Below are 18,914 nucleotides of genomic sequence, written 5' to 3'. Positions count from 1 at the left end.
TCCTTACTCTTTAAGGGTGAAGAGTCAAGCCACATCATCCCCGGGAGAGGGAATTGATTCTTCCTCCTGTGGAATTTGATTCTCTTCACTGTCTTTTGTTTTCAGTTACAAATCCTTTTCTTACAAGGGGCTGCTTTTGTAGTTCTTTACATCCGTCCCCATAAATCGGGGAAGGGTTTTTCATCTGCTTCAGGATAAGAACACGCTTTTCTTTCTTTTGGATCATACTCTAGGTGGGGGTTAGAGATTGATACATTTCAAAGATTGATACATAACATAAGCAAAGTATTGTACTTTGGACCATTGCTGTGGCGTTTAACCATATAGTTATTTGTTTCTATCAGTTAAAAGAATGAAGAGGAAAAGAGGAAATATTTGTAAGGAATATTGATAAGACCTAATATTATTTTGTGGCTTCTTTCTGTTGTATATTGGATGGTGCTAATAATTGAACTCCTACGACTGTGTCTGGTACTGCCATTGCTACTGACAGTAATGGCAATGACAGTATGGTAGTGGTAGCTTCTTGCCTAAAAAGTTACTCAGTAATCAGTCATCAGCTGATAACTAGTGGCACTAAGATAGTCCTGCTTTCCTGGAGATTACTTCCGGGTGGGTGGAGAAAAACCAGCGTCTAAAGAGCAATTACAAGAGCAATGAAGATTTTATTTATTTTTTTTTCAATATATGAAATTTATTGTCAAATTGGTTTCCATACAACACCCAGTGCTCATCCCCAAAAGTGCCCTCCTCAATACCCATCACCTACCCTTCCCTCCCTCCCACCCCCCATCAACCCTCAGTTTGTTCTCAGTTTTTAAGAGTCTCTTATGCTTTGGCTCTCTCCCACTCTAACCTCTTTTTTTTTTCCTTCCCCTCCCCCATGGTCTTCTGTTAAGTTTCTCAGGATCCACATAAGAGTGAAAACATATGGTATCTGTCTTTCTGTATGGCTTATTTCACTTAGCATAACACTCTCCAGTTCCATCCACGTTGCTACAAAGGGCCATATTTCATTCTTTCTCATGAGCAATGAGGATTTTAAAGAAGTAAAGCAGGATGCTATGGCAATCTACATTTTGGAGTCCTCACTCCTCCTCTGAAAGGTCAAGGAAGGCCCTCACTCAGTACAGCCCAGTGATGGAGAAAGACTGCCATGCTCCCTCAGCCTTTGTAGATGAGTATGTGAGGACCCAGAGGGCCTGGTGAGCTCCTAAACTTGCACCTCTACCAAACGGAGAGGCCCTGGGTACACCTGGGTCTTCTGGCTCCTAGCTCCTGGGTCTTCTGGCTCCTAGCTCCATGCTGTATCCAATGGAGAAAAATATGCCAAGGAAACGTAAGTTTGTAATAGAAATAAACTATCAGGCCAGCCATGAGTACCAAATCAAAGTCTTACAGGGGCCCTGAATACGCTGCTTAAAATGTATTAAATGCTTGTTGAGTAGACGAGTCAAAGTTGCAGTCTGGATTGAGAAAGCAAGTTATTAGCCTCCTTATCACAGAAATTTGAGATGGCAAGAGATAAATGGCCAGGAGAGTGTAATGAAAGAACAGCACTGTGCATGGATATAGGAAAATAAAGATCAGTGAAGGGGTGGGTAAATGTTAGGCTAGAAGTATGTCGATGTTGGATCCAAGAGACCTGCATATTAGACATCTTTGTGAATATGGTGGCATGTTTGATAGATTTTATGAATAATGACACATATGGTTTGAAGTGAAGGTGAATAAATTCTGACATTTCAATATGAAGAAAGTTCCATTGAGCTCAGCTTTACATGTTTGGTCCAAAATCAAGCTTTCCAGAAGAGTGTACCTGAAAGAGTATAAATGAAAAGTGGGATGGCCAAGGGATCGATGGGTCTGAGTGGAAAATAGATTAACCATTCATCATTTAATTAAAAGAGAAAGAAAGAAAAGAATCAAGTAAAGAAAAAAATATTTAAAATAAAATGGCCATGAAATACTCATTGGCTTTTTATTAATGACTAATGCCATCTAAAAACTAGGTAACAAGAAAATTTTCATTGGAATCATCCCCTCACTCCGGCCTGGAATCATAATGATCTCTCACCCTCAAGGACAAACAGTAGAATATGTCACTTCTTTTCATTTTTAAAATGGGCAAAATGTGACATTACATTCTCCTAAAACATATTTTAAACTATAGGAATGACATTGAAGAATAAGTATTTGCTTTAATTCCTTCCAGCTTATCCTCCATCATCCCTTTCCAGAGGTAGCCTAGAGGTTACCAAGAAAGCCAGTTTTTCTACTCCTGCCTTTACACTTTATATCTCTTATAAAATAGCATTTCTGCTTCCATGAGGTTCTGTCATTTTCATTGTTTTCTCTTTCTAGAACACTCTTCTCTCCCACTTAGAATTCACCTCAAAAGTCACTTCCTTAAGGAAGCCTTCCTCATCCTGAAAGAATACATAGGTGCCCTGGTTGTATATTTCCACATGTTATGGGTTTGTCATGATTTTAGTAAAATAAATTAAAATGGTATCATTCATTACTTAAAGTCTGTTTCTCCAACCAGAGATAACTCCATAGCAGTAGGGACCATAACGATCATGGTCACTGCCAGAGCTATTCCTGATACAGGGAAAAGTCTCAATTGGTGTTTACCAAACAAGAGAACAATCAAGTGAAAGAAGGATCTAGAACCTTCTTGGCTTGTGCAAGTATTCATTTGACTTCTCACCTACAAGAAGCTCTATTTGTTCTCTTGGTCTTATTTCTAGGAACCAGAAATTGAGTGGATGATGCCAATAACATTATTTCTATACAATAATTTATTTTTAAGTGTAAAACAAACAATACTTTGGGAGTTGGTTGAAGGCATCTTTCAAAGTTGGATAATGTTGTATGCTTTTGCCAGTGTGTCTCTTCTCAAACATGGTGGCAGTCAGCAGGACCTAGCCATGACTTTGATTATTTCCTACGGCTTTCAGGAGTTTTTATCTTCTTCAGCATGTGAAATAAATGGGTCTAAGATTAGAAATGTAGTCTCCTTGTTGGGATGAGCACTGGGTGTTATACGTAGGAGAAGAATCACTGGAATCTACTCCTGAAATCATTATAGCATTACATGCTAACTAACTTGGATGTAAGTCAAAACAAACAAACAAAAAAACCAAAACCAAAACCAAAAACAAAAAGACAGAAAAGAAATGTACTCTTACTCAGGAATAACATAGTTGTAAAAAACCAAAACCATTCCTATCTTAACAAAAAAGTAGAATTTATTGGAATAAAAAATATGAACAGCTGTAATTAATTTGAGTTAGTAATTTGGCCATCATTAAAATAAATCAGAAAAATTAGGTGTGGATAAATATTTGAGAGATGGCAGACTGGTCGCCTAGAGTTCCTATTTGAGTATTGAAGAAACCATGGATTTTGTCCTGCGGGTAGAACTTTGTTTGAAACTTTGACTCCAGGTTTTTTTTTGGAATGTTTATTTGTTTATTTTGAGAGATAGAAAGAGAGCAAGCAAGCAGGGAAGGGGCACAGAGAGATAGAGAAAGAGACTGAATCTCAGGCAGGCTCTGCACTGTCAGCCCGAGCCTGATGTGGGGCTCAAACTCAGGAACCGCGAGATCATGACCTGAGACAAAATCAAGAGTCAGGTGCTTAACCGACTGAGTCACCCAGGTGCCCCTGATTCCAAGTTCAAAACACAAAATATTTTACCCAGAAACCCATATATCCTACTGCTTTGATAAAATAGATAACTAATGAAATAAGTTATAGTAATAGGATTTTAGTTCACATAGATGGCATAATAGTAAGTAATGCATAAATTTCAATTATTCCAAAACAGCCTTTCCATAAATTCTGTTTTCAAATATTCAAAATTTTAAAACCACCTACCACGTAAATGGAGACTGGCTTGAATGCCTTTATAAGTGAAGGACATTTAAAAACCATATCCGTCCTTGTTTCCTGTGACATAGCTTTGGGTTTGCCTACTTTCTTCATTGGTATTATTCGCTATATTTTTATTTTCTATTCTGTTTTCCATATGCTAGTCTACTTTATTGGTATGAACATCTACGTGTATTTCCTGCTAACCATAAGTAATTAAATAATTTAATAAAATAAGATTGATTGATTTGGCTTAATCTTCCCTACTACTGTTCAACTAAATACATAGTAGACTGATCCTTCTGTGATTCTGGGTGTTTGATGTGTAATAGTTTGTCTCTTTGTATGTATGTATGTATGTATCTAAAAGATATATGTGTGTGTATGTGTGCATATGTATTCCTGCAATGTAAAAAAATATGTGCGTATTTATGTATATGTATATACATACAACATAATATGTGTGTATACCTGCATGCATGCATATATATGCATACAACATATGCATCTGTATATCTATACATACATTTGTTTTTACATTGCAGAAATAAATCTATTAAGATTTTATATATTCCATTGAGCAGTGATGGGATCTGAGCAATAGGAACAGGGTTTTTTTAATTGTTTTCCTACATTACTATGTACACACATACATATTTTACCTCATATTCATTGCAATCATTATGGTATCCCTGCTTCCTCTTTCCATATATTGATTATGGTGCTTTCAAATGAGTTAGGAAACTCAGAGTTCTTCTTACTCTTCTAAAGAATAATGGGCTTTAAAGAGCCAGTTGTAGAGGAAAAAAATAGGCACCTTTGATCTGCAATTAGAAACTTAGAAATTCCACTCTGTGTTGTGAGACACAAATTTTAAGTGTAATCGTAGCTATAATTATAACCATAATGAGAGTCATATCCAGGCATACAGGGAAAGGATTCAATTTGGCACCTTTAGGGTGGTCTTTGCTGTTTTGATAATAAACGAAAATGCATATATGCTCTTAAATTTAATTGCAAAACCACAAGTTCAGAGCAAAACCTGCTAGGTTATGTGTGGTGAGCTCTGTGATAACACTTGTTGAAATTTTCAATGGATTAACTTAGTGCTAACTTAATTAACTTAATTTTCCTAGGACATTTTTCATTTTTAGCCACTTATTAATGAAATTCATACCACGTTTAATAAGGAACTTAGCCATAGGAAACCTGAAATTCCTTATAAATTCGTTCCTAAGTGAAGGACAAATAAGCGACCCTCCTGTAGCCCCTGAAACACTCCCTCTCTGCACCCTGGTGCTGCCTGGAATGTCTTTCTGCTTCTTTCTCTACTTCCCTGGGCACTGCTGCCTTGCTCGTCATCTGAGGTCCCACATCTTCCTGCTATTGGTTCTTATGATGGGAACAAGATGGCTGGAAATGACAAGGAAAAGCCTGAGAATAAGGATGAGCCAAGACTTAGACCTGGTTTCCCTTTCTTTTTGTGCTACACCTGCCTCCAGCACATGGCTCCTGACTCCGTTCCCTCTCACACCTGCCTTCCCAGGTAATCCATGAAGCAATACCCAGTACAGCCTTGTTCCTAAAGGAGAACAAATCACCCTGTTATACCTCTTAGAGAGTAGGCTCTGGAGACAGACCTATTTCAGCTATGCTATTTATTAGTATGACCTGGGGCATATTTCTGTAAAATAGGGATAGTGTCTCCTTCCTCAGTCATGAGGATTAAGTGACTATTTATGTCCTACTCAAGAATTGTTTAGTTGCAAGGAACAGACGTGATGCTCACAGGGGGCATTTGCATATAATCAGGCCCACCAGGCAGCTGTGCTTTCTTTGTCTTTCTCTCACTCTCTGTTGGAAGCCACACAGTTTTGCATCTTTGCTTCTGTCTGTGCATCCTGCTTCTATTTTCTCCCTGAAGACTGGTTTTATTCTGTTTCTTGCACAGTGCCAAAATTTGGCTGCTTACAGCTGAGTTTGGTGACTTCTCATTCAAGAGCTCTGAAGAGACTCACTGGAAAACATCCAAAGATGACCATGAAGCAGGGAGACCTTCGTTTCCTAGTTGGCCACCCAAAATGGGCAGTTGGCCAGAGGCAGTAGGTCATGGGAATGGAATGAAAGCAGCAAGTCCACTTAAGCCAAGTTTTCCCACAGTAGGAACCCAAAGTAATTTTCCCTCCTTCATTCCCTCTGAAAACTTTGTCTCACCTCCACCTACAAGAGCCACTACTCATTACCACCGTGAGCTTCATGGAGCTGGTGGAGAAGGGACCTATCTTTTTGGCCATGTGAGTAGTAGGACTTGACCTCAGAGGTAGTTTACCTACCTGGTAGTATTACCCAGAGGTAGTTTCACTAGTAAACTTTTAAGTCTCACAGGATTTGAGAAGTCATTTAAGGGCTAAATAGACTGTTAACGGTCTGACCTGATGTTCAAATCACTCTGTATAAGATAGTTTCTTTGAAGAAACACCACCTAGGTTCCATGTATTTGCAAGTGAATAATTTGTGAATTGGAGCCATTTCGTAATACCATACTCAATCAGTTCCTTGCATAAAAATTATTATGAAGTCATATGAAAACAGATAGGAAGAATAGTTAAGTATCCACCATTAGAAATAATAACAACTCTTATTTATGGACCACTCCCTATGTGTCAGCCATGCTGTGTGTTTGAGGCGTGGAATTATTTCATGCTCAAAACAATGCCACAGAGGTAGGTACTATCATGACATCTATTGAACAAATGACATCAAGGTGCAGAAAGCTTAAGTCATTTAGTGCAAGCCACATACCTGGTTGCTGACCAGGGACTTTGTCCTGCACAATCTACCTCATATTTTTAACCACTTCATTTTCACATAGGGAATTATCCTGCTATAAAAATACACTGCAATTTGTTCATTCATCCATTCATTCATTCTCCTATTGATGGACATTTTTCACTGTTTTGTTCTTGCACACATTCTAGTTCAGTGCCTATCTATGACTTTTTGTGCACATATGTGAGAAGTATCTGAGTGTACATAGTTAGGAGAGCAGTTGCTGGAGTAAAGGAAGAACCTTAGGCTTTATGAGATATTGCCTCATGGCCCCCTGGATTCTAGTGCCACTTTTTACTCCTATCAGCAACTTGTCAGAAATCTCATTTCACATCCTTGTCTACAGTTGATGTTACTGGACTTTTACACCTAATGGTGTGAAGATAGAACATTAAATTTAGATCTCCCTGATTACAGCCTGTGAATGTTGAGCATTTTTTACAATTTTTTGATGTGTATTAATTTTTGAGAAAGAGAGGGACAGAGCATGAGCAGGGGAGGGGCAGAGAGAGAGAAAGAGGCACAGAATCCAAAGCAGACTCCAGGCTCTGAGCTGTCAGCACAGAGCCCAACGTGGAGCTCGAGCCCAGGAACTGCGAGATCATGACCTGAACACAAGTCGGATGCCTAACCAACTGAGCCACCCAGGTGCCCAGAGCGTTTTTTATATATAGTCATAGGCTATTTATATTTTGTGTCGATTTCTTATTCATCTGGTAGATATGCCCATTTGTTTGTTGCTTTTTTTTTTCAAATGATTCCCAGAAATTCTGTGCAATTCTGCATCACTTCTAACTGAGAAGACATTGAAATGTTAGAAAGATACAGCTAAAATATTAGGGCTTGCCTGTGAATGCACACCTCTCACCCTCTTCAGGCAATAGTGCAGTTTCATTACGTGGTATTACCAAAACCATTTAGAAAGTTTCTTCAGTGTGTCCTTAATGGTGCATCTCAGAAAAGTGAAAACTTTTAATAGACCCTTTTAACATCAGCCAGTCGCTTAGCTGTTTAAATTCCATTCCAGCATAGGCAACAGCTGCATGAAGTGGTCACTCTAATGCATGATTAAAAGTTCTGTTAAATTGGAGCCTCAGTCCTCGGCTGCTGCACTGACAAGCCATTTTTCCCCTGCCTCTCAGGTAGGGGTTTTCATCTCCTGACAATTTGACAGATGTGGCTGCACAGTTGAGCCATCTTCCAAAACACACCCAGTGATCTATTCCCATGAAGGAAGTCACTGACAAGAACATGAAAGTATGCATGAGACCTGGCATGCTCAAGCTCACTTTCTCTCTGGTAGCATCGTGTGCCTCCGTCCGTAAAGAACAGAGATAATAGGTCTTACCATAAGTAGGTCAAATGGTGGCAAAATTATTACTCTAGTGTTTTAATGTTTTTTGAGAAAATTTCCATTGAAGGCAGAGAGTGCGGGGGGGCGGGGTGGGGAGGGTGGACCGTGTGATGTGTGTATTTCAAGTGATGAAGTGACATCCTAGGCACTTCTCAGTTGTCTGTCTTCTTAATGAACCTTCCCGGAAACTGGCAGACAATCTCAAGAATTATTGAACCCAGGAGAATGTAGCTTCCATCCACAAGCAAACCTCTGCTCTACTTATAGACCAAGGTGACAAGACAGTGTGGTCCACCTGAGACGGGCCTGGGGGGAACCTGGGGCAGTTTACTGCATCTCCCGGAGCCTTCACTCCCTGACCTGAAAAATGGGGCTAATACCAGCTCTGAGGGTTTTATAAGAATTACCAATGTTGTACGTAAAGTGCCTAGCCAGTGTGTGGGATACTGTGGTCACAAGGTCGTAGAAATGACTGTCATTGCTGTGAGCACGCTCTGTGCACTTCCGGGCAGCCTGTTCTCATGCACACCTGCAAGCCAGTGCCTTCACAGCCTTGCTCCAGCCCTGTGTCTGCATCTTAGGAGTGAACTCTGAGAGCCCAACGGATATGCCCCTGCTTATTCTCATGAGCACATTACCCCTCTCATTTTGAAAAACCAAATGCACCGCTCCCTGACCCATTCCCACCTATAAACAGGATTTTTCTTGCATCTCCAGAACCTGTGATGCACCCTCATCATCCTCCCCAAATCCAACTTATCTTCAGTCTATCATTAATTCCGTCTTTTGAATTTCTTTGAATCATCCCCTCCACCCCAATCAAATGCCCCTACCTTCAAAATCAGGTCAAACAAGACTTCCTCAATGCAGTGATCTCTGACTCCTCAATTAAAGTTTGGTCACTTTCTTCTCGACTTCCAGCTTCCTCCAGCACATGATAAGCTCTCACATGATAAGCATTAGGCACATATTTGGGGGATTATATGTGAGTGTACAAATAGAGGTGCTTTCATGCACAGAGCTACACGGCCTTACATATTCTTACTCCCCCGTTAGGCAAATGCCAGTGACACCTGTCCCAAATCCTGGCATGTGCACACACAGGATCACCTTCAGTTCTAACAGGAGAACATAAAACACTGGGCTTGGAAGGCAAGTTTTGGGAGAAAGAAAGGAATAAAAAATTATTCTTTGAGAACCTGGAATGAGAATTAAAATAGGGAAAATAAAATAGGTAAAGGCAAAACAGCACAAACAAAAGGTAAAAGAAGGTAGCTCAGACGTTAATTGAGAGAGGGGTGCCTGAGTGGCCCATTGGGTTAAGACTCTTATCTTGGCTCAGGTCATGATCTCATGGTTCGTGGGACCAAGCCCTGCATCAGGCTCTGCATTGACAGTGTGTGACCTGCCTATGATTCCCCCTCCCACTCTCTCTGTCCCTCTGCTGCTTGCTCCCTCTCCTTCCCTCTCTCAAAATAAATAAAACATTTAAGGAATTTAATTGAGAGTCTGATTATAGTCTTGAAATCAGTTATAGCCAAATTAACTAAAGAGGGGAGGCAATTGTGCAGATTTTCAATTCTAAATATTTTATATATATTTAAGTAGATATCCTAATATTTACATACATAAATAGACTATAGATGTACTTCAAATAATAATCATATCCAGAAAAGAGACCAGACATAATAAAAAATAAGATAAAATCATTAATACTATTTTTATTTATTTACCTTCTGTTGATCCAATGGTTTTGCCTCTTTGATTTTTGAGCCTCACTGGAAGAAAGAAATATTCAAAACATCTTTAAAATTATTTGTGTTTCAGATTATTCCAAACTAAATTCCTATATTGTTGTATATTTTCACCTTCCAGTTTGAATAAGTCCCATGATTCTTCAGTATTTACATTTATATTAATCGGGAGACCTTTACTAACTTATGCCAGGCATTCATAATACAGTCTTTAGAGACAATTTTCCATCAAATATTTGTTACATTTTCACCTTTAGAAGAAATGGAGGATACGTTGTTCCTCTTCTGAGTCTTGATTTCTGGGGTTAAATAAGCAACCGTCCAGTCCTGTCCATAAGGTCTTCAGTTGGGATTTTAAATTGCTATGCATTTTCTCAGTGTTCAGCACAACGAGTGCAATTGAAGGGTTTGAAGGAGCCCTGTGATCCTTCTTTACCCTACAGCTGGCGACAGGTTTGGACAGAGTAAAAAAAAAAACTTGTCATTTCATAGTTGGTATAATTCTTTAGTATTTTTTAAATCCCTGAAATTTCTTTTTCTCTCTTCCCTAAATAATTTAAATATCTCAAAATGAATCTCCCACTTCAAGATACTATATAGCTCAAAAATATTTGTTTAATTCTGCATTCATCAAATGTACCAACCTAAGCCCTTCACTGTGTTAAATCTGCAGTTTATTTAACATGACCACTATTTAAATTCATTGTTGAATTTGTGGTTTCCATTTTTTTTAACGTTTATTTTTATTTTTGAGACAGAGAGAGACAGAGCTTGAACGGGGGAGGGTCAGAGAGAGAGGGAGACACAGAATCTGAAACAGGCTCCAGGCTCTGAGCTGTCAGCACAGAGCCCGACGCGGGGTTCGAACCCACGGACCGCGAGATCATGACCTGAGCCAAAGTCAGATGCTTAACCAACTGAGCCACCCAGGAGCCCCTTGTGGTTTCCATTTTGAATTTAAAACAAAAGTTTTATGTTCATTTACCCACCATTTAATACTAAAAATAAAAGTAAACATACACAAGTAAATTTCAAGTGATTCTACATATAGACATTTTAATTAGCTATGGGAATGTCAATGAAAGTGCCCAAAGAACTTAAAATTGACATAGTTTAAGTGTCCCCTATCTAGTGGCCCTGTTGTGGACCTTCCTAACTTCTCACTAGAGTACTCATGAAGACAAAGAGAAATTCATAACCCTACTGATGGCTAAGCACCTTTTGTCACATCTGGTGAGACTGTGTAGTAACTATATGGCTTGTGTAGCACTCGTGAGAAATTAGAAAATGTTAGTTTCTGCACTCTGGCATTCCACTTACAATTGGCTGTGAGTCAGAATCAGAGGACTGTGAGGAAGGAATGGCCCAGGTGACCATCACTGATGGAGGCTTATTGCTGGAATATGTGCAGTACCTCCCCAGCCAGTCATCACCCCGGGTCCTGTTGTGTCCAGGAGAGAATGGTGCAGCTCCTTGGAAATAGACAATTGTATTACTTGAAACAAGATTATATTACTTGAATTTAAGTGTCCTAATTTGTTTTACTTACCTTGCATTGATACATCTTAATAGGATCAAGAGTGAGAGAGTATATGTGAGTGCCCTTGGCATTATGGGTCATGCTGGGTCTTTAAGTATCAAAATGACACAACATATATCCCTTCCAGCCTAGAGCAATGAGGAGGTGCCAGAGGTCTCAGGCAGCTTGGCGTGGGGGCAGTGGTGTGCTTGCAAATGTTTAAAATGTTTAACAACCATCTTGAAGTGGGAGAGTCTGGATTGGTAGCATTCGCTAGTTTCCATGGTGTTACCTGTTCCCACTATGTCCAATTTCAAATTAACAACATGACATTGATATATATATATATATTTTATATGTAAATATATAAAAATATATTATATATATTATAATATATATTATATTTCTATATATTTACATATATAATATATATACATTATTATATTATTATATATTATATATTATTTATATATTATATATTTATATATTTATATATATTTATATATATATATTTATATATATTTTATTTATATATATATAAAAATATATTTATATATATAAATATATATATATTTATATATATTTAAATAAATATAAATATATATAAATAAATAAATATATAAATATATATAAATAAATAAATAAAATAAATATATATATTATATATATATTTATATATATTTATATATTTATATAAATATATATTTATATAAATTTATATATAAATTTATAAATATATAAATTTATATATTTATATATTTATATAAATTTATATATAAATTTATATACATAAAATATGTATATTATATATATAATAAATATATATAAAATATATATAATATATACATTATATATATGTTTATATATATATAAAACATATATGTGGTATATAAATACATATATATATGGTAAAATTTTTGGTAATCCCATCTGAAGCACCTAGTTTCCAAGGTCACTATAGGGGGGAAGAGAGAGAGAGTTTGAAGTAGCCACACGCTTTCTTGATTGCCCTTTTCAAAATGACACATTTCTATTCCAGCAATGAGAACCACTCCTATTGGCCCACTTCGATGCTAATAGACTAAGTAATGTCACTAGCTCTGTGCCTGAGGCAACAGGCTTGATGGGTGTATTAGTTGGCTTTTGCTAAACAACAAGCCACCCCTAAAACTTAATGGCTTATAAAACAGACACTAATTTTTGCTCACAAATTTGTGGCTCAGCTGCTAGTCTGAGCTCTCGGCTGGTCAAAGCCAGGCTCATCTTGTGTCTGCAGTCAGCCAGCACCCCCAGCTAACTCATGAGCTAGCATCTCTGCTTCTGGGGCGCAGCAGACTTTTGGGGCAAAGGGGAAGACAAGGCCCATGACCACCATGCAACAGGCCTGCCTGGAGAGCGTGAGGAGCTGCGAGAGTAAGTCTCAACCCACAGCTATTTTCTAAGTCTCTGTTCATGTCACCTTTGCTGTTGTCCTACTAACAAACCAAGTCACATGCCTAAGTCCAGAGTCAGAGTGGGAGGGCGCTACCAAGGTTGTGGATGCAGGAGGTAGGTTCAACTTCAGGCTTTGCCACACAGGCTAAAAGAAATTTCAGTCACTGGCTTAGCATTATAGTTCCTCTTAGTGGCATTCCTGTTCTACTGGGCATGTATTTGTTCTCGTCAAAATCTGGTTTGGGTTATACAGCCTGGAGTTGGCATTTGAAAAATGTCAGTAACAGTAATAGATATTTGTGTGGCAATTAGTGATTTAACATCTAACCTTACTCTTACAGAGTAGAGGGAAAGCTATACTCATGCTGGCCAAGAGATGAAAACTAAACTCTTCCTTCTTTCCACAATTTGGCTTCCGTATTTGAGCTTCTCTTACCCAGCTTACTGTCCAGGAAAGAAAGCAGCCCAGTCAGGACTTGACCTGTATTCACAGGTATCACAGATGTTTAGTACCTTTGAGAGAAGTCACTAGTGGATTTCCTTCTATCATCTGGCTCTCCAGGGACATGCCAGGGGCAGGCAGATGGGAAAGGCAGAGTTTCTAAGGACATCTGCTGGGTCTGTTTTCAGTCTTGATATAAATATATTTGCTTTTTAAATACAAATTCTTTATATCGGACAGCATTATTTTGTATATTGATGATAGAAGTAACATATATCCAGATGTCTTCTAAATACAGGAAGCAAAAAATGTACCACACGCACAGGAGAGATGTATTATGCACTTGGTCTTTTACGTTATGTTCTTGTTCGTATGCTCATGGCTGCATATGCAGGATGGTTTCTGAGAATTTCATCTGGTAATTGCATTGTTCTCCAAATATGTTTACTTTGAAATCTAATTAAAACACAGTTTTTAGTACATGGCTGATGCAATGTTCAGTGCCTGAAATGTGTTTACCAAGTAGTATATTTTATTCTCTCAAGCAGCAATTTAAAGAAAGATTTGATTTCTGAGCTGTACTATTCATTATCCTAATTTATCCTTATTGTGGCCTCAAAGGCCACAGTTTTGATTTGTTGGATGTTTGCCTGCACAGTCTTCAGAATCTTTATGGCACTATTTTATAAGCAAAATTCCTGAACAAATTAATAGAAATAGCTCCTATGAAGTAGTCAGGCCAAAAACTGGGATAGCATAAGACCTTTTTGAAAGTCTATACACATCCATGTTTCCTCTCAAGATTAGTTCTCTCCCCCACTTGATTTCTCATGTTGTACCTTCTCATTTTCACCACAAGCGATTAATTGTATCTCTACCTTTGGATCCTTCCAGTGTTTTCAAATACAGTTACAAATAACAAGAATCCTGAGTGCAAGATGCCTGCTTCAGGCTAGACTCTATACTAAATAGTCTCTCTTATAGTCATCTTATAACCTGGAGATGTAGGTGCTCTGACATCTATTTCTCATGTAAGAAAACTGAGTCACAGAGAGGTTTACTCATGCACAGAGCCCAGATGCAAACTCAGCTCAGCCTGTCTGCAAAACCGACATTTTTTCCCACACTGGCGATCTTACACCCTTCTGTAAGGAACAGATCATCTTCAGCTTTCAAATATAAGGTTCGCAAACTTGTTCCCTCTATTTAATCACAAACACTTAGCAGGGGAGCTGCTGTTCTTTCTTCTGGAGTATGTAGAGCCACGTCGAAGGCATTGTTAGAAGGCAAGAGAGCACCTACTTTGGGCTCAAAACATCTGAGACTACCTTCTACCTCTAGGAATGTGGAAGCCTACTTATCTTTCCCTTATCCTTTCTCCATATGTGAAAAGGGATAATGAAACACCTACTGCACAGGGTTGTGGATTAAATGAAATTTTTACATGCAGTGCATCGAGGTGTGCAATATGCTTACACCAAAACTTGCCACTAACCAAGCACCCAAATGGTAGCCCTTGTTGATACATCTTGTTGGTTGAGTGCGGATCCCTATTCATATTCGAGGTAGACTTTAGTCTCTTGAGAACATTCCTTTCACGGTAGGACTCAGAACTAATAATATAAAGTGACCTTTCTTGTCCTTCCACTTGAGGCGTGACTCAGTATCATTGCTGCAGACCCATTGTCTCATTCCGTGTTTCTGGAACGCGTTACAAACAAAACGTAAACTTTGATTGCCATGATGAGTTTAAATCTGTAGTAATGAATTTTACAGAGACCCCTACTGGCATATCTCCTTGGGTGCAACTCCTTGGTGCAGTAGAGTTTTGTAGCACTGGTGTTCTCTACAATCAGATGCCATAGGAGACAATTTGAACTGGTGTATGTCCAAGTCATGAACAATATTTGCATTAGATTCCTATTCTGCTGTAACAAATAACCACAAATTTATTGACTTAAACCAACACATTATTTACAGTTCTATAGGTCAGAACTCCAAAGTACGTTTCAGCTGGCTAAAATGAAGGTGTCAGGAAGGCTGCATTACTTCTGGAGATACAAGAAGGAAAGCACTTTCTTGCCTTTTCCAGACTCTAGACACCACTTGCATTCCTAGACTTTATGAGTCTGTGATGGTGTCTTCATAATACTCCCCACAAATGGTTGAAAAGTCAACACATACTTTTGTCTTCATGAACCTGGTTTAGTTGGTTTTTGATCTTGAGGCTGGAGAGGGGGGATGTGATGGTGTATCCTAACATATTACCATAATGTTCCAGCCAGTATGTGTTCTATTCTAATCAGTGATTATAGACTTTTTAGAGTCATGAAATTGTAAATTTGTAAAAAAAAAAAAAAAAAAAAAAATTATAGGTGACCCAGTTTAAACTGCTGCTCAAGGAGATCCTCTACAACAGAACCTCTCACACTTCGATACACACATTAATCATTGGCAACCTTGTTAAAAATGCAGATTCTGATTCAGCAGGTCTGCGATGGGCCTGAGAACCTACATTTCTAATATGCTCCCAGGAAGCCCCTGGTTCAGGGACCACAGCCTGGGTAGTAAGACTCCTGAGTGTTACTGCCAGATACTGCTGCTTTGGGGACGGTTTTGCTATAGTCTCTAACTTGTATTTCGGTAATTCCAATTGTTGCATACAGAAATTGTATTTCTTGGGTCAAAGCCAAGCTAAGAATATATGGAAAACCTGTATGATTTTTTAAAAATATAAACCAAGGTGACATTGCAATTGAAGAGAACCTTAAAAAATTGAATGTGTATGCAGGATCCAAAGGGTCTTTTATTATATATAAAAATGTATACATACATGTATAGAAACATATACACACATGTATATGTGTGCTTATATATGTATATATACCCACATCCATATTAAATAATTCTGAAAAATCTCAAGTTACATAATATGTTGTGGCTCTGACTCAACTTTAACATTTCCCTTTATGTTAATTTTTATAAGAAAATAAAAAATTGGGGTGCATTGGTGGCTTAGTAGTTAAGTGTCAGACTTTGACTCAGGTCATGATCTTGCAGTCTGTGGGTTCAAGCCCTGCGTCGGGCTCTCTGTTGTCAGTGCAGAGCCTGCTTCAGATCCTCTGTCCCCTCTCTCTCTGCCTCTTCCCCACTTGTGCTCTCCCTCTCCAAAATAAATATTTTTTTAAAAAAAGAAAAAAAAATGAAGAGTATAAATTTGGAGTGTTCTATAGATATAAGCATTGAGTCTAAATGTGATGTTTCCTGGCCTCTGCATTAAGGAAAGTGACAGCCAGTTTCAAACGCTGGTTGGATTGAATTGAGCTGAAGTGGACCGTGTCACCAGCCCTCACTTCAAAGCTAGAGCCGCTGGTTCTAATATTCAGATTTAGCTACCGCACATACAGATCACCTTAATTCTTATTTAATATTTGAAAGTCATTACTTTGGAGAAAGTCAGCTAAGCAATGGTGATTATAGTGTATCAAAATCCATTGTAAGTGATTATTTTAATGACTCTGTACCAACAGGGACACGTAGACACTCAGACAAAAAAACAACCTAATTATAATGACAGCACCAAAGTGAAGCTGTGACAGTTACAAAACCAATTTAAAAGTTTTTTGACAGCCATGGCTAAAAGCTTTGTTTGGATCTTTCAGTAATAACAGTTTACTTAAGACACAAATCCGTAGCTAAGGAAAATAGAAAGAGAGAGTTGTGGCTTTTCTGTCATGAGGACAAAGTAGAAATCCGTTGAAATGTTTGTAATAGAACATTATGTTGAAAAGAATATAGAAAAGGAATAATAGTTATGGAATTTAAGTCTCACAATTCAAGAAAGACAAAATAACAATAAAAATACTGGTGAGAATAGAAACTTGCCAAGTGATTTGCTTATCTGTGTTATGAAGGTCAGGAGTTCCTGCAAGCAAATTGATGTGCACTTACATATGTTGGTTGTCAGTTCTGGAATTTGATTTTGTATTACCTATAAGATAAAGTCAAAGTCACATGGATGTAAGAATGCCTCCAAAGTCATGGGGACACAAAACCTTATGAAATATCTGCTTTTCCCGTGGCTCTGACATCTCTCAAATTAATAGATCTTATCACTCTTGTTTATCTTTCTTGGTCCTGAACTCAGTCAAATACACAACATAGTTAATTCTTTGACTTTGGACAATTAATTTCCCATTCCTGGACAGAAAAATGCCTGATTCACAGAACTGCATTTATTTTTATTGCAAGTCTTTATGGAAAACTTATAATATGCTAGCACTTGCTCTAAGCACTTTACCGACATTGACTCCTTTAAAACGGTAACAACCTTTGGACTGGCCACTGTTATCTCCACTTGACTAATAAGAAAACTGAGGCACAGAGAGGCTTAGCTAACTTGCCAATGGCAACAGAACTTGTAAGTGGTGGAATTTCCACTGTGTGCAGTTTGGCTGGGAGCCCATGTCCTTATAGACAAGCATAGGGTGACAAAGGCCGTGTACGGTCACATATATGGATGCATAAGACAACAGCTGGACTCACAGTACTCAGAGGAAGCAGTCCTGAGTCCTGTTTCTCCTTTCCCATCTCCAGGCTCTGCTCTGGTTAGGTTCTTTTAGTTGCGAAGATTGAAGACTTTTCAAGTCGGGTCAAATGTAAGAATCTGTGTCCCTAACATGCCAGGAAGCAACAAGGCCTTAACACATGGTGGTGCTCATCTCTGGCATTTGGCACCAAGGGATGGGATTTAGTGGTTTGTTGTTTTGCACTCAGGTCCTTTCCACAGGCCAGCTTCTCTCTCCTTTTTTGCTGCCCAAGGCCTTCGGCCTGTACTCTCTCCTTTCATATATCATCTACCCCACTGGGGGCAGTGGGTCCCAGAATGGACTTTACATAGACTTGATTGGATAGGGAGCCCACTTCTATTGTGTACTTGCTGTGTGATCTTGGACAAATGACTTTTTCTGTCTGAAATCACTGGGAAAAGCGAGTAATATATCCTGCTGTGTAGGGCTATGGTGGAGATTAAAAGAGATAAAGTAAATAACACGCTTCTAGTATGGCCTGGAACATAGTAAGCGTTCAATTCATGGCAGTCATTATCATAACAGTCATTAGCTTTGAATGCCTAATTATTTCATCTCAGTGTAGGCAGTAGACTTGGGTCCACATCATGGCACCACCTGCAATACTGTGTGACAGTGGGAAAGTTATTTAACTTCACTGAGCCTCGATTTTCTAATCTATAAAACTGAGGCGACTTCCTAGAGCGGTTGCTTTCCTTGTTAAGAGTTTATCTGTTTTGTCTCCTCAGCAAATGATGCGGTCATCAGTTTTCCACATGTTCATTCTGAGCATGGTGACAGTGGATGTGATAGTTGCTGCCAGCAACTACCACAAAGGGGAAAGCTTCAGGAGGCAGTACGACGAGTTCTATCTCGCAGAGGTAAGTGGCTCACTTGGACGCAGATGACTTTTCAAGGTAAAAAAGTTCACACCTGAGGTTCACACCTCAGATAGCACTTTTTATAAATCTGAAAAGGAAAAGCCATTTGTGAATTACTTGACTTTAGCCAAAGCTGATTCACTGTGTTATTCGTAAGTGTTTCTTTGGTCACCATGCTGCCTGGCTCATTTTGTGTTGCCCTCAGACCGAGTAATCTTGCCCACAGTTTCACATTGCCGAGGTAACCCCTTTGC

At 38.6% G+C, this 18,914-nt stretch overlaps 1 protein-coding gene across 8 annotated transcripts in view; it reads left to right on the top strand.

Moving 5' to 3' along the window:
- Positions 1 to 18,914, top strand: part of NALCN (sodium leak channel, non-selective) — a 316,716-nt gene that overhangs the window by 119,190 nt on the left and 178,612 nt on the right. For all 8 annotated transcript variants that reach the window (XM_053217644.1, XM_053217633.1, XM_027065180.2 and 5 more), the window contains one exon: positions 18,529 to 18,660. In XM_053217644.1, coding sequence (XP_053073619.1) covers positions 18,529 to 18,660 — 132 coding nt within the window. The remainder of the gene's footprint in view (positions 1 to 18,528; positions 18,661 to 18,914) is intronic.

This window comes from Acinonyx jubatus, chromosome A1 (genome assembly GCF_027475565.1).
Source record: "Acinonyx jubatus isolate Ajub_Pintada_27869175 chromosome A1, VMU_Ajub_asm_v1.0, whole genome shotgun sequence".
Classification (NCBI taxonomy): Eukaryota; Metazoa; Chordata; class Mammalia; order Carnivora; family Felidae; genus Acinonyx; species Acinonyx jubatus.
Note: the sequence above shows the minus strand (reverse complement) of the source record. Positions and strands in the feature narration are given on the sequence as shown.